The 23,494-nt window shown below is 41.4% G+C and overlaps 2 protein-coding genes across 5 annotated transcripts in view; one reads left to right on the forward strand and one right to left on the reverse strand.

Annotated features, from left to right (window-relative positions):
• Positions 1 to 9,431, reverse strand: part of LOC126183431 (N-fatty-acyl-amino acid synthase/hydrolase PM20D1-like) — a 291,898-nt gene extending 282,467 nt beyond the window's left edge. Inside the window, exon 1 of one of the 4 annotated variants that reach the window (XM_049925409.1) lies at positions 8,725 to 9,431. The gene's annotated coding sequence lies outside the window, so the exon portion shown is untranslated. Of the gene's footprint in view, positions 1 to 8,053; positions 8,083 to 8,139; positions 8,302 to 8,724 lie in introns of those variants that run through there. The other 3 variants (XM_049925407.1, XM_049925406.1, XM_049925411.1) reach the window with 3 other exon arrangements.
• The window catches only part of LOC126183429 (eukaryotic translation initiation factor 2D), a 184,418-nt gene continuing 169,353 nt past the window's right edge, over positions 8,430 to 23,494 (forward strand). The window contains exon 1 of the mRNA XM_049925403.1: positions 8,430 to 8,663. Within this exon, the coding sequence (XP_049781360.1) occupies positions 8,602 to 8,663 (62 nt within the window). The 5' untranslated portion in view covers positions 8,430 to 8,601. The remainder of the gene's footprint in view (positions 8,664 to 23,494) is intronic.

Genomic DNA, 23,494 nt, shown 5'->3' on the forward strand with positions numbered 1-23,494 from the left:
AGAATATACACAAAATGTATTGAGTGACAGTGGGAACACTGTACCTACTCATCTGACTACAAATTTCCCCATACAGTTCTTTTTCCTTGTGGTCATGAATTTTTATAGTGCCAGTGATGCTGAAAGTAAGGTACATGAATTGATGGGTACTATGCAGTACTGTTATGATGTAGCATTTCCAATCACATTTAGATCAACACAGCATCAATGCAAATAACCTAGTAAGAAATGGTTAACTTTGGTCATACAAATGTCTTTCAAAAACTGAAATCCGTTACTTGTATGTAGCAGGACTACAGACAAAGAGTTACTTCAGGACTTTTTAAGAATGTGTAAATAAATCCTCCACAAAGTGATCTGCAAAGTCAATAAATTGTGCAACTGGTAGTTTACAGTCAACTCTAAGAATATATCTAAAGCCATGTGGAAAGTTACCAATGAGCAGTTGGGAAGAAAAGCAAGGGCCACTCAGTAACATACATTAAGAATGAGGATAGTATTCTCTCTGACCCTAAATGTGTTAAGTATTTAACAAGCACTTCGTAAACATTGGCAACAATATTTCTTTCCAAATTGATCTCCAATACCCTCTCTCCATTCAGAATCAGAGTTATTCCTCAAAACATTATTTCTTGATTCACTCGCATCCTTCTCAAAGAAAGCTGCCATCAGGGGTCTTACCCTTTTTCAGAAATAATAAACTGCTCCTTGCTGTCAGGCAAGTTCCCTAAAATTTTCAAGGCTGGAAAAACTGTTTTTCTTTTTCAAAAGGGTGAATGGGATGTCAATAGCTACAGATCCATCTTGATCCTATGAGTCATATCCAAGGTTCTTTAGAATATGAAAGTCCACATTTGGCTCACTTTTGTTTATTAAATCTATCAATAATCTGCCCTAAAGCAATCCGAAAAGATTTACCAGTAATGTTTGCTGACACCAAATAGTGTCTTCAAATCACACACAACACCATTTGTGATGTGAATTCCAAGCTAGTATATTGTTTACACAGAAACAACCTTCTTTGGACAATGACAAAACTGTATACAAAATTTTCATGTATCAACTGTAGTTTAATCAATGATTGATTACGTAAGATTTTGAAATGTATCTAAAAACCATGAAATAACCATTAAATTCCTTGAAGTGTGGACATATGACGCACTATAAGACATACATAAAAAGTAAGCAAACAGACTGAGCAGTTTGTGCTATCCATTTAACGTATTAAGTAAACCCTGTAACATCAAAATGCTAAAATGACCGTACTTTGCACTTGTATACTCAATACCCACATATCACATTTTACTTCGATCTCTCTCTCTCTCTCTCTCTCTCTCTCTCTCTCTCTCTCTCTCTCTCTCTCTCTCTGACTACTACTCCTCCTCCTCCTCCACCACCACCACAAAACACCTAGGAGCTCAATATCCTGCCACTGCCTTGTATTTATATTCACAAAAATTGTGTATTATTCATGAAAATTTACATATTTTAAAAAAAATACATCCACTGAAATTATACCCACGATTCCAATGCTGTATCTACAATTAGTCAACGATTATGTAAAGGACACAGAATTGTAAGGCGTGAGTTGTTTTATACAACAAGCTATATGCACACTTAAGGTTGAACAGAGGATTCATAAAAAGTAAAAATAGGCTATCTAAGAAGAAGTATTTCTATAAAGTAGAAGAATTTATGAATGCCAGTCTGAAATAACTGAAATGAATACTTTCTAATGTTCCAGAAGTTTAAAGTTGTTTACTTCATTGTGATCCTCTGGGTAAATGTGATTGTGATTTGTCCCATACCTATTATTTCTACTTAGTATGAATTAGTCATAACACTTGTAGAAATTATAATTGTGATTTTTCTCATAGTCGCGTGTAAGAACACACAACAGCATTTCTGGGGCCAATAAAAATATTTTTTGCTACAAGCATTCACTACACGTAAGTACCTCTTAACCTCAGAGATCTGCAGTGGAGTTTCCTGGATGCAGCCCTCGTGAAATATGACTACACTGTGCACGAGACAAAAACCCAGTCAACTTCATGACATGTCATGCTTCTAGCAGTAGCACTGCCTCTAACTTCTAAAGTAGTGTCAATTTAGGTAGGAAGAAAGCTGACAAATTTCTTCTGGTGTGCCATATAAAATCACTCATTGATAATTAGATCAAATACAACTACATTGTGACGATATTGACTGCTATGTATAATTCAGTGTTCCACACAGCTCATGATACTTCCTGGTGATGCTGGTCCAGTCATGGTGGGATAGAATGCCTAAGTGTTTGTTAAACCAGGAACACACGGTTGCAGTCCTGTGTATTTAACATGCCTGTTATCTTATAAGACGGGAGTTTCTATAGCATACTTACCATGAAGATATAGAGAAAGTATAACATTTGATCATTCAGAATGTCAAAACAAACATTCTGGTTCACATTCACAACAACCTAAAAGAGTGCATCCACCACATGAAACACATACCCCACAACTGCAGGTTAATTGCCTCATTGGGCCGTTTGTGCAGTCGACATATTGTAATACGTGATAAGAGATTGGGACAGTTTGACACATCAGCACACTAGAAAACTTTATTCACGGTGAGGTCATTGGCACATTCAAACACAAAAGCTACTTTATTCCACTTAGTCATGTCTCCATGTTGCCTAACCTTATGGCAAAGATTCGATGCAACACTTTGGCACACACCCAACACTTCACTGTCACGATTTACACCAGAGGTTGTGGGTTACACGACTGCCCAGTAACAGTTTCTATATCCAGCATTCCAAAGCAACTAGTGCGTGAGCTAATGACTGTAATAAATTATTTTATTTTTATAGGTTCTTATATGACTTTGTAACCTATGACTCTGTCATTTCCAAACAATGTACACTTTGTAGGGAGTGAGTGAGTATGATTTCCACAGAATGAAATTACTTCTCAAATGTCTGCTTATGGGGCTTTCATTTGTTTGTGTGCTGATATTGAAATTTACAGTACACTAATCAAACTTGCTTTTTTTCTCTTCTGCATGCCCTCCTAAAAGCCTCACAGTCATTAATCATCATCTCAGTTGTTTAATTTTGAAAATGTAAGAGAGGCCTAGCTTTGAGCGAAAGTATTCAGTGTTGCTACTAACTGGTATGTAGCCAATGCATGACTGAAAATTTGGCAATCTGATTTTAAGTGAGAACATAGTGAATCAAGCTGAAAATCGTCAAAAAGCCAAGCATTCCTTTATAATGGATGAAGTACTTTGGGGTTTCCAAATATTAATGCAGGTAACAGAATTTGATGACACTAGAGCAAAAACCACATAGAATCAGCAGTGCAGTTGGTATTTCAGGAAACAAATTTTCTACAGCTACAGCTGACAAAGCTATCAGAGATGAGTTACAGTTCCAGTAGAACAAGAATAGGGGGAAAAAAATTGGCTGTGATCTTTTAATTCAAGCATAAGTGTTACACAGTGGCTGTCCTTGCACTTTTCATAGTTTATGTAGGATACGAGGGTCACTCCAAAAGAAATGCACACTGTTTTTTAAAAAAATCATCTATTATTCTACATATTTGAAAGTTTCACAGTGTGTAGATACATTCTTTAGGAGCAATATTTTCATTTCTCCACATAATTTCCATCCCTCTCAACTGCCTTACGCCATCTTGGAACTAGCGCCTGAATACCCGTACGGTAAAATCTTCGACCAACCTGTTGGAGCCACTGTTTGGCAGTGTGCACAAGAGAGTCATCTTCAAACCTTGTTCCATTCAGATAGTCTTTCAGTTTCCCAAGGAGATGATAGTCACACGGAACCAGGTCAGGACTGTAAGGCGGGTGTTTCAGTGTTGTCCATCAGAGTTTTGTGATCGCTTCCATGGTTTTTTGACTGACATGTGGCCGTCATTGTCATGCAACAGCAAAACACCCTACTTTTGCCGATGTGGTCGAACACAATTCAGTCTAACTTGAAGTTTCTTCAGTGTCATCATATATGCATGAATTTATGGTGGTTCCACTTGGCTTGATGTCCACAAGCAAGAGTCCTTCAGAATCAAAAAACACCGTAGCCATAGCCGTAGGGTGTGGTTTTGAATTTTTCTTTTCTTGGGTGAATTTGCAGCATGATGCCACTCCACTGATTGCCTCTTCGTCTCTGGTGAAAAATGATGGAGCCATGTTTCATCACCTGTCAATTCTTCCAAGAAATTCATCTCCACCATTCTCGTACTGTTCCAAAAGTTCACTGCATACCATTTTTCTTGTTTCCTTGTGAGCCACTGTCAACATCCTGGGAACCCACCTGGCACAAACCTTTTTTAACGCCAACACTTTCAGTATTCTGCAAACACTTCCTTCCCCTATCCCAACGTAGTGTGACAATTCGTTCATTGTGATGCGTCTGTCAGCAGTCACCAATTCGTTAACACTCTGCACATTGTCTGGAGTGTGTGCAGTACGAGGCCTGCCGCTGCTAGGACAATCCTCAATATTGCAGTGCCTGCTTTCATCACGTAACCTGCTTGCCCACCAACTAAGTGTACTGCGATCGACAGCGGCATCTCCACACACCTATTTCAAACTCTTGTGGATGTTTCCCACTGTCTCGTTTTCACAACACAGGAATTCTATGACAGCACGTTGCTTCTGACGAACGTCAAGTGTAGCAGCCATCTTGAAGACATGCTGTGATGGCGCCACTCACGGGAACAGATTGAACTAAGTTTGAAAACAAGTGGGAAGGATGTATCTACACACGGTAAAACTTTCACACATGCAGAATGAAAACTGTATTTTTACAAAAATAGGGTGCATTTCTTTTGGAGTGACCCTCGTATATACGCCAAAATAGTTACAAAAGATTTGCCTACAATATAAAATTGTTTTCTTGAATTTACTTTGGAGTTTTCTTTAAATAAATATTGCTTTAAACATGGAGTGAGGGTAGATATATGGCTACACTACAGACCAATTTGTTACTTTGCTTACTCACTACTAAACTATCACCTTCCATGTGAACCTAAAACACTTGACTAAAAGAAGAGATCAATTTACAGGACACATCCCGAGGCATCAAGGAATCGCCAGTTTGACAATGGAAGGAAGTGTTCGATGTAAAAACTGTTAATGGAGACCAAGGTTTGAATACAGTAAGGAGGTAGCAGTAGGTATGCAGTGATGAAGAGGCTTTCACCAGACAGACCAGCATGAAGAGCTCAATCAAACAATTCTTCAGACTGAAGACCACTATAACATGTAGTGAGATACACGATTGTGTAAAAACTTAACAGAATATGCTGACCTGTTCTATATCATACTGTGCCTCATGTACAACAAATAATTTACGGCTCAATAAGTACAGTTTCAATTATAACAAAAAAGTCAAGATTTTTTGTGCTACACTGCACACATCCTGCATTTAAAAATAAAGAAAAAAGGTTTTTCTCCATCAGTGCATTGCAAAAAGATTATAATGGCATTGAAATGTTTGATTCAAAGTAAATTATTAATCTTAACATATGAATAGTATTTTCAAACTTGCAAGACGTGAATAAGTGGGTACATTACAACATACAGTAAGAAGGTAAATCATTTAATGTTAATTTGTTCTCTATTGCTTCATAAGCATCTTCACGTTATATCAGTACTGATGTGAACAACTTGTGGTAACTTCAATTCCATCGTTGTATATGAGGGAATAGTAGCACCAACACACATTAACTTATTCAACACAGTTTTAGTCACAAATATCGAATACACAGGAACACAGTATGTGAACCAGCCAGCATGCTAAAACAAAAGTGAAGTTAAACCAAAGAGCAAAACGCACAAAGGTGCTGTTTGAGTGGTTGATAGTTGCCACAAACTCAACTACCCGGTCACACTTTGTTTTCAGCCAAGTCTCTATTTGCTAGCTGACCAAGGTGACAGAATTTAGAACAAAACACCAACTTCTACCTTATTCTGAAGACAATAACCTCTTTCATGAGGCACAATACAGTTTGGGAAGAGCACATTTGAGACAACTACAATCTGAGGCCTATGAACAAAGATAAATGAAGCTTTTGAAGAACAAGTGTCTGCAGTACTGCTACTTTCTGATTTTGTAAGACATTTGATTGCATCATGCATAATCCTGCTTACTAAATTAAAATCCTAGAGAATTGGGGTAGCTACCATAGCAACCCTTGACTCCAATCAAACAGATATCAAGTTACACATCAAGGTGAAGTCCATAAGAAATTGCAACACAATGTGCTGCAGGTATCCACACTATTGTCTCCATTTGTAATATTTGTTAATGGTTTATGTTCAAACTGACAAATTCTACGGTTTGTAGGCGACAACAGTATCTGACTGTGGAACAGTAACATGCAGGCTCTATAACAAGCAGATGTTCTGTTCCGTGAGGCCAATGAGTGGTTTAATTAAAATATAGTGAAAATAAATAAAACAACTGACCATGAAGTGTAGTTTGTGACAATAGGTATGTTGGAGTTGTTAAACCTCTCGGTGTCTTCTGCGACTGTAACAACTTGGAAAGGGCACACCATAGATGAGAACATCAAGTCTTCACAATTCCTCTACCTTCCAACGAATTTAAAATGCATTGTAACAGAACAGTACCACCTTCTGAGGAAATTATAATGCACTGTAACAGAACAATGCCTACAAACAAACTTCTGTACTTTATTCTGCTGCTTCATCTGGTTATGGATTGCAGCTACAGGGCACCCTGGAAGATGCAGGAATCTGCTGCTGCTATAGAAAGACAGCACTGAGGATCACTCCTCCTCAGAGTGTGTTCGACTGCCTCATTCTAATGAAGCACAGCAAGAAATATCAAATTCACATATACAACACTGGGCACTGGGAATTAGGACAATCTAGACAGGTCAAGAAATCAACTGAGCAAAACACAAGATAATTCCCAGCAGGTGGCTACAAAAATGTTTAGTGCCAATGGCAAATAGTGTTCAGTCCCAACCTACAGACCTGTTTAAAGCAAAAATGCTGAGTGACCTACAGTAACATCCACTATACTCTGTCAATTTTTTTTCCTAGTTACAGAATTATGACCTAATAGGCCTGATGGCGGATACTGTATATATACAGAGAAGGGCAGCATAAACAGTCGCAGGTTTGTTTTGCCCATGATTGTGTGTCACAGAGATGTACAAGAAACTTGAACTGGTAGACACTTGGGAGATGGATGCAAACTATATCAATATAGCATACTTACAAAGATTCAAGAAACATCTTTAACTGACAATTCTAGGAATATACTGCAACCCCTCTTATAGGGATCATGTGGACAAGTCTAGATTAATTACAGCGCTTATAGAGCTATTTAAACAATCATCTTTCCCATGCTCCATACATGAATGAAACAGGAAGAAACGATAGTAACTGGTAGAATGGGGAGTACTCTGTCATGCACTTCACAGTGGTTTGCAGATTAAGGATGTGGATGCAGTCTAACTTAAAATTTGGTTCTACGAGACTATCAGCAACACTGTTATTGCACTTTTAATGTTATTAAAATTTCGTTTTAGTGCTGTATTGTTAAGTATATTAATATAATTTTGGTGCAGTCCATTCCGGTCCTAACTACTCAATACCGTGGCACTGGTAATAAAAGAAATATTTAAGCAAAAAAATTGCGTAGCAGGTGGAATAGGTGCACGAGGATAATTATGTCGCGTAAAATTAATACTAATACGGGAAAGAACTGACAAAATTACAAGGCTGAAACAATTTGCTTACTACAATTATTGAGAAATTTGTCCGAATGAAGCATGAGATGCTGCTCCAAATCAATTCTAATTTCTAACGCCACAGAAAACGAGAAGCAAATACAACTACTTTTTTTTTTTTTTTACATGATCGTAAGATTTCAATAAACACAGTTCCCTAAGGAACCAACAGTCTACAGCATAGTGCATTCCAAGCGATTTCTCAAAGCACCTATGAAAGTACAGAACTAACGATACACAATATCAAATCCACTTATTAACACGACAGCAATATAAGAGTGCCTTACGCCGCATCAGAAACGAGCATTCTATCGCCTTTTCATCTACTGGTATTACTGCAACTAAAACTTAACCTTCGAAAGCACTCACTGACCTAGACATTGAAGAATGATGTGTAAAAAAACAATCTCCCAACGATGACAGTTACAAATTTGTTGTATCGGTAACAATCATTTCTCCTTAACAAGGCAAAAATAATAAGGCTCCGTTCCTAACAACGAAAAGTTATCAAACATCATACATGACAACCGATACCACATTCGATTCTATCTGCCGCATCGGCATCGCCGAAGTCAAAAGATCTCTGATATTTAGAAAACACTACACTTTTTACAACACCATATTTAATATCTCTAATATACATAAGACTCGTAGAAGCTATTACGGTATAAAGCACTGACGATATTCCACATCGACACGGAAAAGCATTTTATTACAAAATCAAAGAGACATCTTTACTACACACAGGCGGGTGTATCTAAACAGTGTAATAACTGAGGTGTGAGAACAGCAATCGGCGACACAAAATTACATACTTACCGTTGCATAAAGTGAGATGACGCTGTTTAGTAAGTCTTTCAAAGTGAAAACAAACTCTCAACTTAAAGGATCAGAAAGGTTGGTACAGTTTCTTCTTTCTACACGATGATATTTTCAAATGGTAACATTGTGTAATTACCAGTTGTGACTGAAGAAGGATATTATATTTCACTTATAACAGTGTAACGTGGTTAAGGGCTAGAGAGATGTACCTCGTAGCATAGCCCAAAACTGCCTGGTAGTGTGGAGAGCCAGCCATACTGACTGTTGTGTAGTATTGTGCGGCTGTTATTGATTCCATGGTCCGGGAAGTTCGAAGTGCGTTTGTCGTCTTGATGAGACAAAACTTGCACTATCGTTAGATTCAGTTGCATTAACGTGAAGTTTGGAGTACTGCCCCCGACCACTTGCATGTAATGAAATATAAACACTCCCGGAATGGTGCCTTATCAGCAAAATAGGATTGGCAGCTGCTGTACCATAACTGTGTTATATCTCCTGCACAAAAGTAATTCTGCACTTCAAAGCTTCATATAATTGGAAGTATAATCTGTTAGGCTTTATGAAACAGTGATGTGCTAATTTAGAGGGCGCGTATAAAAATCGTTGTTAATCGTAGCTCCAGAATACCGAGAAAAGGATGAGGAAGTTGTCAGACGACATAAGTTTCTTTGGTTACCAGTAGCACTACTATCAATTCTTCATGTGACTGTTGCCGTCTTTTGAGACAGTTGTTTAAACCTAAACATAATATTTTTGACAGTTGTCAGTATTTGTATACTTTGAGAACTTTTCTGTGGAACTTGTGGTATAGTGAAGCTTCAACATACTGCATAAAATACTATGCATCAGGTATAATAGATGATTTTAGAGTGGAAATTGTGTACATTGTATTTTGTGAGCTTCATGACACTGAACTTAGCCCTTTGTTTTAAAGAGAATAAAATATAACTAGATAATAAAGACAGTGGTGTCCACATAAGTGACAATATTGAGGGAACCTAACCTTAATGATGGTGTCAAAAGTAAAAATTTCTTCCTATAACACACATGAATGGTAAATGGGAAATTTAGGTCATTTATTGAAGATAGCATACAACATAATAGTTGTGAGCGGATTGACTATTTTGCGAGTGCATGTGAACATGAGATAAAAGGAATAGACTAATGATTTGTGGTGCTTTTAATTAGAGTGTTTTAAGGGAATATTACAGTAAAACTGATGTGTGGGTACTGTTTTCTATATGCAGTTACGTATTGGACATAAATTTCTGTATTCGATAAACTCCAGACAGTAGCACACAGAAAGGCAGTGTATTCATACAAGCAAAAGCTAAATATGCACATGCCTATCCTGTCTGTGGTATACACAAATTACTAGATCGTGATTCAAAATTGTTAAAATTGCATAACTTACCTGCATGTACTGCCCAGAAACACAGTGACAACAAGGGTGATAAAAAAAAACCACTGGAAGATTTGAGAGAGAACTTAAAAAATTGTAGGAGTGCCAGACTAAATTCAGATCCACTGAAGCAATACTGTTTTGCCAACTTGGAACCAAGCTGTTACCTTTGAACCTGAAATAGGTCTTAGGATATGCTACAGATCAGTATATCACATGCACCTTCATCTGCACGTCATTGGCTTTGCCAATTCATAACCAAACTGTCACCTTCCAACCTAACATGAGTGTACGCTACAGGTCAGTCAGTCACCACAACCTACAATTAAAAAACAATATAAACACCAGAAATATTGTCAGTATTCTGTTCTTGCTTTGCTTGCCAACATACGGTGTCATCTGCCACATCATCATTGTTGTTGGATGAAACCAGCATCTGGTATATGTAGTTCAGTTGATGCCTAAATTCAACTTTTTAATAAGTGTTTTGCCCATTATGAATGCCTTTTCCCCAAAAAATTATTAATTGCAGTGGTAGGAAGTCTTCAAAGATACCTTGCATCATTACAGATACAAAGAATCTTCAGAACCAAAAAAGAGGTATTATGAAATATCCAGAATTACACTCATATAATAAGTAGTACAATAAGTAAATGAGAGTAGCTGTACAACAAAGAGTTTGCATATCTTGTCAGAAACTGACAGATTGGTAAATAAATTCAAATCATTATAGAATATTGATAAAAGAGAGAAAAAGAAAGAAGCCACGGAAGCTGACATTAATTCTATTACTAGAATGGGAGCATTATTAAAAACAGTTCAAAGGGTTGTAGATACATTTAATAACTACTGTCCTAAAAGTAAATGGAAAAAAATAGGTGAAAACCATATAAAACAAGAGTAAAACAGTAAAATGAAGAAACAGTACAGATCAAATTTAATGAAATACTCCGTCGAAAGTAAAGAAAATTATCCTTGATCCTCTAAAGCAAAACTTTATATGGAGTTAATGGTACTTCCAATAAGATGCTAAAAATTAATGGCCCTATAATACGTAATGTGTTTAGTAATTAAGGGTATTTCTCCAGACATATTAAAGTGTGCTGTTGTTAAGCATCATTATAAGAAAGTTGACTCTTTGTGTCCGTAATTACTAGCTAGTCTCACTCCTTACATAGTTTTCCAAACTTTTTGAGAATGTAATGTACACAAGATTTGCCACCCACCCTGAGTGGTAATGTCATATTTGCATAAAATATTGCCAGTTGGGATCTTGTGCATTGTATTCAAGATGTTTGATTGTGTCAGTCATAATATTTTATTGTCACTATAGTCATCAGTTTGAAGACAAGTTGGTTTCAGCTCTCTATATTGGTCTACCTCAAGCGAGTGTTTCATATCTGCATAACTGTTACTGTATATATTGATTTGAATCTGGCTACTGTATTCAAGCCTTGGTGTTCCTCTACAGCTTTTAGCCACCACTCTTCCTCCTATTGCCAAATTAACTGTTCCTGGTACCTGAGGGTGTGTTTCATCAACCTGTCCCTTCTTTTATTGAAATTGTATCATAAAGCTCTTCTTTGCCCAATTCAGTTCAGATGGGTAGATCACATAACTAATGCGGAGGTATTGAATAGAATTGGGGAGAAGAGGAGTTTGTGGCACAACTTGACTAGAAGAAGGGATCGGTTGCTAGGACATGTCCTGAGGCATCAAGGGATCACCAATTTAGTACTGGAGGGCAGCGTGGAGGGTAAAAATTGTAGAGGGAGACCAAGAGATGAATACACTAAGCAGATTCAGAAGGATGTAGGCTGCAGTAGGTACTGGGAGATGATGAAGCTTGCACAGGATAGAGTAGCATGGAGAGCTGCATCAAACCAGTCTCTGGACTGAAGACCGCAACAACAACAACCTCCTTATTAGGCACATAACATGTACTACAGAGGACTGTAAGAATAATAACTGGGAGTAGTACTCAAACTTCTCGTAAGGAGCTATTTTTAAAAAGTGGGTGTACTTACTGCACCAAGTCAGTACATCTACCAATGTGTGATGCACATCGGGAAAAACATTACTAAATACTTCAGTAATAGTTCCATACATAATCATGGAGCAAGAGCCAGTTTGGAGTTCCATGTACCTAGGGAAAAAACCTCAAAAGAGTATTTTATGTCCAGGGATAAAATTGTATAATAAATTGCCAAAGGTTTTGATTGGTAAAATACATTTGTTTGAATGACAGCTAAAAAATTGTTCATAAGTAATGCATACTAACGCAAAGAGTACTTACAGGACTTGAAGCAATGACCCATAATGAAAGGGAATGACACCACCACCACCACCACCACCACCACCACCACCACCTTGTTGCATTATAATACATGATCATGATTTACTATTTTCACCAGAAAATTATGTCAAGATGTAAAATGCATCATAGTAATGTCTGCTGACTCACTTTTTCAAGTGAACAAAGGAGGATAGTTGAATATGGTTGGGATGGAGTCGGGAGTTGATGCAAGGGGCACAGCAGCATCTTTACAGTCCAGGAGTCATCATGTGTGGTGATGAAGAGCAGAACTATGATTTGTATTAAAAGTTATTGAAAATAGTACATGAGTCATCAGCAGGTGTCTTTGATCTGTGTGGAAATGAAGAATGAAACTATGTTGTATATTACAAGTTACCTGAAACAAATTGCATCTATGATTAAATTGAGGCATATAATACAATAGGGACGGAATGAAGCAGTAAAGCTATTGAGACACTGACCTCATGTTCAGAAGGATGGAATTGCTCTATCCAGCCATTATAATTTGGGTTTTCCTAGATCACCAAGGCAAATGCTAGGATGGTTCCTCAATCAAGGCCATGGCCGACCACTTGTTCAGTCCTCTTAGACTATCTTTGCTGTCCTTATGAAGAGACATTAGGTATGTGCATGAGCAAGTTAGATAGCTGTGTGTTGTGTATTTTGACCTATTTATTTACACTGTATTACTGTGACAAATCCTATATCATTGTTAGCTGGTTCTTAGATGAATGAAGATAAATAAACAGTTATGTGATACACTCATCGAATCTTCAACATTCTTCTTCAACACCACATGTCAAAAGTTTTTAATCTATTCTTGTCTGAGCAGATTATTGTTGAAGTTACACTTCCGTACGAGGGTACATTCCAAATAAGGTTCACCCTGCAGGTCCGGGGGTTAGAATTAGTCAGAGGTATTCCTGCCTGGCGTAAGAGGGGACTCAAAGGTGTCTTGCATGTTTTGGCCTTTGTGATGGTCCATTGTAGGGTTTGACCTCCATTTTTCCAAATTTTCCCGAAGAGAGCGAGCCAGTTGGAGAAGGGCGACTTACACGGTGCGTAGTGTCCATCATGTGCTGAGACCTTTCGCATCCTTCGTCGACATGGATCTGCACTTCCGCTCATTCTCCAGCTGATGGGCGATGTCACCCTCCTGGGTGCATTTTCCTCCATCCTCTGTGCAGTATCACTTTCTGTGCTGTCGGCGATAATGGACTTCTCAGCTGGTTTGCGCATGATACCCAGCATGGTAGCCAGTCCGTTGTGGTGGGGCCGCCATGTACCCTGTTGGTTGTAGCCCACTGACCACACAAGGATCGCGCTGCTGGTGCCTGTGCTGTTAACTTCCCACATATGCCAAGGAGTAGATGCCCATCACCCTGGGGCATCGGGACTCCTGGCAATGGCCATCCTGCCACATGGCCTTTGCTGCGGCTGGGTGGCACGCGTGGGGAGGGCCCCTTGTCGGAGTGGGTGGCATCAGGGCGGATGACACGCCATGAAGCGTAGTAAGTTATCTCTTGCTGGTGGTCAAACACCAGCAGTCTCTAAGCGGTCAAGGTATAACATTAATGCTAAGAAATATGACCCTAAATTGATAACAACCTCCCGCCCACACCATGGGTAGAATGCCAGGCTAAGGATGGCAGCGAATCTTATTCACCCTGGTACATTGTATGTACAAAGGTTGATGGGGAATCTTGTCAATGAAACCTCAGCTTTTTGTGGGGCATTTAGAGGACAAGTTTTGGGAGGTGCAGGGCTTGTCCAAAATGCGGTCGGGGTTGGTCTTGATCAAAACAGCATCCTCTGCCCAGTGATTGACACTGTGACAACCTGGGGGATGTTTGTTTCCATCACGCCCCATAAGAGCTCTAATATGGTCAACGGTATCATATTTCATAGGGACCTTCTTTTGCAGTCTTACGATGAGCTGCATGTGAATTTAGAGTGGCGAGGTGTCCATTTGGCCTGGCGCATCCACCAGGGTCCAAGGGATAATCAGTTTGCCACCGGTGCCTGCATCTTGGCCTTAGAGGCTGACACATTACCCGTGAAGTTCAAGGTGATTGTCTACTGCTGTGATGTAAAGCCATATATCACTCCCCTGATGCGGTGCTTTAAGTGCTGGAAGTTTGGCCATATGTCTTCCCGCTGTATTTCCAGCGTCACCTGTCAGGATTGTGACATCCTTCACATCCCAATACTCCGTGTGCACCGCCTCCAAACTGCGTCAACTGTAGAGAGCACCATTCGTCTTGCTCACCAGACTGCAGGATTCTCCAGAAAGAAAGGAAAATCATGGAATAAAAGACCCTGGACCAACTGACCTACACTGAGGCTAGGAGAAAATACGAGAGGCTACATCCTGTGCATATGGCGTTAACCTACCCTGCCGCTATGAGAATGGTTCTACCATCTTCCGTTCTGCCGCATACAGGTGGCTCTCAGAGCCGTCAGACTCCACCTGCCCCCTTAATGGTGGGGGGCACTGCCCTCCTGTTGTTCTTGCACAACCTACTACAGGAGCAACACCTGACATCCCTACTTCTCAGCCTGAGAAGCATAATTCTTCTTCGGCTTTTCTCGCCAGGAAGGGATCCCTTGGTCACTCCCTTCCCAGGTTGCTACCAGTGGCAAAGTTGACACCCGCCAGTGGCTGAAACAACCACAGGTAGCTGGTCGTAGGGCTTCACAGTCCTCCTCAGTCCCTGAAACTGAATCAGTGAAGCCCTCCTAGCTGGACAAACCTAAAGAGCAGCGAGAGAAACCTAAAAAGAAAGACCCCCAAAAACCAAGGCACTGCTGTGGCAGCCACAACGCCTCTACCTACAAGCTCTGTGTCTGAGGATGAGGTGGAGATTCTGGCGTCCACTGAGGACCTAGACCTGCCGTAGACTGCATCATTGAGCGTTTCGTGCCTTCCTAGTCTCATGATCACCTAATTCTCCAGTGGAATTGTGGCGGTTTTTTTCCACCACCTGGCTGAGCTGTGGCAACTGTTAAGCTTTACACCCACTTTCTATATTGCCCTCTAGGAAACCTGGTTCCCGGCAATGCAGACCCCTGCCCTCTGCGGCTATAAGGGATATTGCAGGAACTGGTGCAGTCTGTGTCTGTGTCCTGAACTCAGTATGTAGTGAACCTGTGCTCCTTCAAACCCCTCTTGAAGCTGTGGCTGTCAAGATAAGGTTGACACAGGATAGACTTGTCTGGAGTGTGTATCTTCCTCCAGATGGTGCAGTAGCACTAAACGTATTGGCTGCACTGATTGATCAACTCCCTAAACCTTTCCCACTTTTGGGAGATTTTAACGCGCATAACCCCTTGTGGGGTGGCGCCATGCTTACTGGTTGAAATAGGGAGGTCGAAAATTGTCACAACTCGACTTCTTCCTCTTAAATACAGGTGGCGTCACACATTTCAGTGTGGCACCTGGCACATATTTGGCAATTGAGCTCTCAGTTTGCAGTCCTGGCTGTCTCCCATCTATCCACTGGGAGAGCACATGACAATTTGCGTGGTAGTGACCACTTCCCCATCTTCCTGTCACTCCCCTGGCATCATGCTCATGAACACCTACACGGATGGGCTTTAAACAAGGCAGACTGGGAAGCTTTCACCTCTCCTGTCACCACTGACTCTTCCCCACATGATGCCATCGATGTTCTCATTGAGCAGGTCACTACAACGATCGTTTCTGTGGTGGAAAACGGGATGCCTCGTTCTTTAGTGTGCCCCTGGTGAAAGACAGTCCCTTGGTAGTCGCTGAGGCAATTAAAGAGCATCGGCAAGCTCTACAGCAACATAAGCAGCACCATTTCATAGAGCACCTAATAGCCTTTAGGCGGCTTCATGCCAGCATTCGCCAGCTTATAAAATGTGGACCATTGGGTGCCATACGTCACCTTCACAAGGCTGGACGAAGATCAGACATCTTTCTGGGTACCAGACCCAAACAGGTGTCCCTGGCATTAACATTAATGGCGTGTTATCTACCAATGCAAACACAATTGCCGGACACTTTACTGAACACTATGCTCGAGCCTCTGCGACGGAGAACTACCCCCCAGCCTTTCGCTACCTCAAACGGTGGGCAGAAAGGAAAGTCCTCTCGTTCATTACATGCCACAGTGAACTCTATAACGCCCCATTTACAGAGTGGGAGTTTCTCAGCACCCTCGCACATAGCCTCAACACAGCTCCTGGACCAGATCGAATCCACAGTCAGATGCTTAAACATCTTTCGTCCGACTACAAGCGACATCTCCTCATCATGTTCAACTGGATCTGGTGCGATGGCATATTTCCATCACTATGGCGGGAGAGCACCATCATTCTGGTGCTCAAACCCGGTCAAAACCCACTTGATGTGAATATCTACCAGCCCATCAGCCCCACCAACTTGTAAACCGCTGGAACGTATGGTGTGTTGGCAGTTTGGTTGGGTCCTGGAGTCATGTGGCCTACTGGCTCCATGTCAGGGCAGCTTCCACCAGGGTTGCTCTACCACTGATAATCTTGTGTCCCTTGAGTCTGCCATCCAAACTGTCTTTTCCAGACACCAATATCTGGTTGCATACGACACAACCTGGTGACATCATATCCTTGCCACATTGTATGAGTGTGGTCTCTGGGGCCCGCTCCCGATTTTTATCCAAAACTTCCTGTTGCTCCATACTTTCTGTGTCCAAGTTGGTGCCTCCCATATCCCCCCCCCCCCCCATTTAGGAGAGTGGCGTTGCGCAGTGCTCTGTATTGAGTGTGTCTCTATTTTTAGTGGTGATTCATGATTAATGATCTAGCAGCAGCTGTAGGCCCGTCTGTCTAACCTTCTCTGTATGCAGACGACTTCAGCATTTCGTACTGCTCCTCCAATAGTGGTGTTGCTGAGCGGCACCTACAGGGAGCCATTTACAAGGCGCAGTCATGGGCTCTAGCTGACTGCTTCCGGTTTTCAGCCCCAAAGTCGTGTGTCATGCATTTTTGTCGACGTCGCACTGTTCACCCAGAACCAGAACTTTTTCTTAATGACAATCCACTCACTGTAGTGGAGACATATCCTTAGGACTGGTTTTTGACACCCGATTGACTTGGCTACCTCACCTTCGTCAGCTTAAGCAGAAGTGCTTGCTGCACCTCAATGCCCTCCGCTGCCTGAGCAACACCAACTGGGGTGCAGATCACTTTACGCTGCTGCAGCTATACAGAGCCCTTATTCAATCCTGCCTTGAGTGTGGGAGTCTGGTTTACGATTCAGTGGCTACCTCAGCGTTGCATTTACTCGACCCAGTGCATCACTGTGATGTTCGCCTAGCGATGGGAGCTTTTAGAACGAATCCGGTGACAAGTGTCCTGGTGGAGGCCGGAGTCCCTCCATTGAAGGTTAGACGTGCACAACTACTCGCCAGTTATGTTGCACACGTTCGTAGTTCTCCTGTGCATCCAAATTATTCTCTTCTTTTCCCAACCACGGCGGTTCATATCCTGCATCAGCGGCTCAGGTTAGGGCTTACGATTGTGGTTTGCGTCTGGGCCTATCTGTCTGAACTGGAGTCCTTCCTGTAACCACGTCTCCTCGAGGTCCATCCATGTACACCTCAATGGTGTACACCTAGGCTGCAGATTCTTTTGGACCTTTTGCATGGCCCTATGGACTCCGTTAACCCTGCAGCTCTCTGCTCTCACTTCCTCTTGATTCTCGACATGTACCGTGGCCATGAAGTGGTTTACACTGATAGCTCTATGGCTGGTGGTCACATAGGTTTTGGAGGACATATTGAGCAGCACTCTTTGCCAGATGGCTGCAATGTTTTCACTACTGAGCTGGCGGCCATATCTTGTGCTCTTGAGCACATCTATTCGTGCTCTGGTGAGTTATTTCTTCTGTGTACTGATTCCTGGAGCAGCCTACAAGCTATTGACCAGCACTACCCTCGCCATCCTTTGGTAGCGTCCATTCAGGAGTCCATCTACGCCCTGGAATGGTCCCATTGTTCAGTGGTGTTTGTGTGGACCCCAGGACATATCGGAATCCCAGGCAACGAACTTGTCGACAGGCTGGCCAAACGGGCTACGCAGAAACCGCTTCTGGAGATGGGCATCTCCGAAACTGACCTGCATTCTGTCTTGTGCCGCATGTAAGGAGACTACGAATGTGTTGAAGTCTTCCATGCGGTCCTCTTGCAGGAAAGCAGGGAATCAGTTGTCCTCTACTGGGTCCACTTGGCCATATGTGGCTAACGCATGGTTACCTCCTCTGTCGCGAGGATCCACCTCGGTGTCGCTGTGGCTCACAAATGACAGTCGTCCACCTCTTGCTGTACTGCCCACTTTTAGCTGCTGTGCGGCGGACTTTTAACTTCCCAGCTCTCTACCTTCGGTGTTGGGCGACAATGCCTCAACAGCAGCTTTAGTTTTACATTTTATTCATGAGGGTGGGTGTAATTATTTGATCTAAGTCCTTTGTCCCTCTGTATCCTCCACCCTAGTGCTTTTAGGGTGGAGGTTTTAATGTGTTGAAGAGTGGCTGGCTTCTCGTTTTTATTCTCATGGTCAGCCAGCCATGGTAATCAGCTCTCTTGTTTTGATCTCTTATGCATTGTTCTTGCGTCTGGTTTTCTGGACCGATTTTGTGCATTTTAGTTTTTGTTTCCCTTGTGTCATTCTTGTGGTTTTCTCCTTTCTTCCAGCTGTTTTTTGTATGTCTCAATTATTTTACTCCCACCCTTGTGGAATTCTTTTAATCGGAACAAGTGACCAATGACCTAGCAGTTCGGTCTTTCCCCCCTCTTTTAAACCAACCAACCAATCCAAATATCTTAATAAAAGACTGCCGAACACTTGAATTCATATTAGATATGTTAATATCTCTCTTTTTGATGTAAGAATTTGTTGCCATTGAAAGTATACACTTTATATCCTCTTGACTTCTGCTTTCATCAGTTATTTTGTATCCAAATAGTGAAATTCAACTACTGTTTTCATTGTCTCATTAGCTAATCTAATTCCCTCAGCATAATCTGACTTAGTATGGTTTCACTCAATCTTTTGTACTTTTTTTTTTTTTACAGCTGATAACGTCTGTTCAAAACACTGTGCATCCACTCAACTTATTTCTAAAGTCCTTTGCCATCTTGGGTGGAGCTACAGTGTCACTTTGCAAACTAAAGATTTTATTTCTTTCTTTGGAATTTTAACTATCTTTCTGAATCTCTTCTTGGTTTCTTTACTGCTTGCTCTGTGTACAGATTAATAATATGGGATAGGCTATAACTTTGTCTCTCTCCTTTCTCAATTTGTACCTCCCTTTTGTGTTCTTAGGCTCATATAACTTCATTCTAGTTCCTGGACAATTTGTGGATAATTTTTTGCTCACTGTATGATATCCCTTCTACCTTCGCAAGTTCATAGATTGTTTGTTAGATAGTTGGTTTAATTTTCCGTGGATCCTTTATAAATTAATTGTAACATGATGGTAAGATTCATTTTACATTCGCATATTTTATATATATTCGCATATTTTATATATTGATCATTTAAAAGTTTTTTAATAGGTAAAGGTGTGAATTTGTAACTCCTGCCCACCACTTTTAGATATTAGATAAACAAAAATTCTTCTGCGGAATAGAAGGCATTGTCAGGAGAAAATTTTTCAGTTTGTTCAAATGTGACTTTGCTGTCTGTCAGGCATTTACTATCATTGAGTAAGTGATCAAATTTTTGGTGGTTGTACAGTGCACACGTTTTTGTGCAAAATACAACCTTAATATGGAATAATGAATGTCAGTTTTTCTACTTTTAAATTCTCAACAATAAGGATACCAAAATAGTTTTTGAATATTCCACCCTAGTTATTACTTCTATTCTCTGTGTCGCATTTATCATTCATGCAGTATCTCTGGGTGTGCAGAACTGAGTAAGCTGTCTATTTTTGAATGTGAGAGTGAGACCATTTGATGAAATCACTCAACAGTACTTCTAAAAATGTTAATTACCATTTCTTATGTTGCCGTGTGTGTGTGTTTGGACACAGCACTAGTTTCATCAGCTTCTTGTTTATCAGATGGACATTTGCTTACATGAATGAGAGACAATGGTGAAATTAATGTTGATCCATTATATTGGTTGAATTACTAAGTACAACTTTTTGCATTCTTTGGTTAGATAGGACATCATCCATTGGTTGACTATACCATCAACTTCGTAAAACCTCGATTTATTAAGAAGAATACTGTAACTCTCACTGTCAAATGCCATAGACATGTCACAGAAAATACCAAATGTTGTTGTTTCATTACTTCCTACTTGTAAAATGCCTACTCCTTTGATGATACCTTTGATCACCAATATGGGATGTGTCCTTCTATTCCCTCCTGGAGTCCGCTTTCGGCACATGCTACGGCAGCTTACCTTGACACTACGAACCACTTTCCCGGTAGGTGTGAACCCTTTACCACATTGGCTTCGTGAAGTGGCCCATCTTAACCTTGGTCTTCATTCGCTTCCTAGTCACACTACTCCACCCTTGCTCTATTGCCTTCAGTTTCACTACCTTCACTTGGAACTTGCAATAGTACATTTGTATACACTGATGGCTCGTGGACTGGCCATGGGGTCGGGTATGCCTTCGTCATTTGCACCCGCGTCTTTCGATATTTGCTTCTGGCACACTGCTAAGTATTTACAGCCAAGCCCTTCGCCCTGTATCAGGCCGCAGAGTACATCTGGTGACACAGACTTCTTAATTGTGTTCTCTACTTGGACCCACTCAGCACCCTTCAAAGTCTGTGTGCGCTGTACACACCCATCCCTTAGTGCAGTGGGTCCAGGAAAACTGTCACATGCTCACTCTTGGTGAAGCCACTGTGATGTGTATGTGGTGTCCTGGTCATGTCGGTGTGCCAGGAAATGAGACTGCTGACGCTGCTGCCAAGGCTGCAGTCCTCATACCTCTGCCCGCTAGTTCCTATATTCCCTCCGATGATCTCTGTGTTGTTGTATGTCAAGGGGGTGGTGTCCCTTTGGCATTGCCAATGGGCCTCCCTACATGGGAATAAGCTCCAGCTTATTAAGCCTCTTCCAGCAGCTTGAATGACCCCCTCTTGGCACTCCCGCCGGGAGGAGATCTTTTTGACTAGGCTGCGCATTGGGCACTGCCTTTTTAGCCATCGTCATTTGATAAGTGGCGCTACCCCACCACATCGTACACATTGCACCCAAGTTTTAACTGTCCACCACTTCCTGATGGAATGCCCATTTTTTAACCATTTATGTTTCCACTTGGGTTTGCTGTATGAGGTACCGGCTATTTTAGCAAATGACGCATGGGCTGTCGACTGTGTTTTATTTTTTATCCACCAAAGCAATATGGCGAAGGCCATTTAATTTTTAGTTTTGAACCTCAGTTTCTGAGTTTCTGACTGACCTACACTGAGGCTAAGAGAAAATATGACAGGCTACATCCTGTGCATATGACATCAACCTACCCTGCCGCTACGCCAGTGGTTCTACCATCTTCCAATCCGCCGAGTGCATGTGGCTCTCAGAGCCGTCAGACTCCACCTGCCCCCTTGATGGTTGGGGGGGGGGGAACCTCACTCCCTGTTGCGGAGACTGATGACCCAGTAGTTTAGTCCCTTTTAAACACACAATCATCATCATCAGCTAGGTATTTGTATAATTGGATCAACAATTATCAGGTGTAGAGTGTTCCATCACTAATAGTGACTTTACATAGGTAGCATATGTATCTGTTAAACCTCATTGACCTTTGTGTGTGATATACTCATGCATGAAGATATCATGAACGCCTGTGAGGTTAAATAGACGTGTGTTTTGTATATACAGCTGTAATTAGTGATGGAACAATGTACAGTTGATAACTGTTAATTCGATTATGCAAATGCCTAGCCGAGATTGACGCGGTGATGGTCTGATCATAGACAATAATCGGACTTCTATAATAAAATGTACTGTTACAGCTGTGTATTGCTTAATGCAATTCTTGACTGTGTGCAGTGTCCAGGCCATTGATCTTTGTTACTCTTGTAACCTTGTGATATCTTCTACACCTAACTTGTTCTCTGACTTTAGTTGGTTCAGTCGTCTTTCTCAGTGTCCCTAGCCTTGCGGGTATCCCAGGGAATGAACTGGCTGACCATTGGCTATAGAAGCAATTACATTCACTTTCACCATCCCAGGTGCGGTTTTGGCGGTGCAAGTAAGGCCTCCAATCTCTGAGATAGAATATCGTCTGGTGGGCTACGTCCCCATTTAATAAATTCCACACTATCAAGGAGACTACTGCTGCATGACGCTCTTCCTCCCATTCCTTCCTTACCACCTCTCTACGTCACCTCTGCATTGGTCACAGCAAACTAACACACACAGTTTTATTTTACATAACGAGCCACCCCCATATTGTGGTTGCTGAGCCTTACAGACAGTAGTTCATATCCTAGTGAAATGCCTCCTACTCCTGGCTCTCCATGCTATGCACGGAGTTCCGAATTTTTTTTCTCTAATTTTGGTGGACTATTCATGGACAGTTGAACTGGTTTAGAGTTTTCTCTTTGAAAGTGGTCTGGGGGATCCTCGTCCCTACCTCATTTATCCCCCCTCTACTCTGTTTTAATTGCTTTTATATGTGATTTGCCTCCTGCTGCACCCTGTTTTCAATTTTTGGCTAATACCGTGTTGAGTAGTGGGCTCTTTTTACTCTTTGACTACAATGGGAGGGAGGTATTTACGGCTCCTGTCACATGCAGAGTTCAGGGAAAACCCCACCTGCTACTTTATTTAATTCTCCAATATAGTTTTACTCATGGACCAATTGATGTCCAATACGTTTTTAGCATTCGCGCTTTTACCATATCGAGGTATAGACAGTCGTCAAGTTTCCGCGGGCCTGCCGCTAAGATGGCTCTACTGTCCCTAAGCGCTGGGTGAGAAACGTTTCAGTATAACCTGTGTGATCAAAAGTATTCGGACATCTGGCTGAAAATCACTTGCAAGTTCGTGGTGCCCTCCATCGGTAATGCTGGGTTTCAATATGGTGGTTGCCCACCCTTAGCCTTGATGACAGCTTCTGCTCTCGCAGGCATACGTTCAGTTAGATGCTGGAAGGTTTCTTGGGGAATGGCAGCCCATTTCTCACGGAGTGCTGCATTGAGGATAGGTGTC

Source organism: Schistocerca cancellata, chromosome 4 (assembly GCF_023864275.1).
Source record: "Schistocerca cancellata isolate TAMUIC-IGC-003103 chromosome 4, iqSchCanc2.1, whole genome shotgun sequence".
Taxonomy (NCBI): Eukaryota; Metazoa; Arthropoda; class Insecta; order Orthoptera; family Acrididae; genus Schistocerca; species Schistocerca cancellata.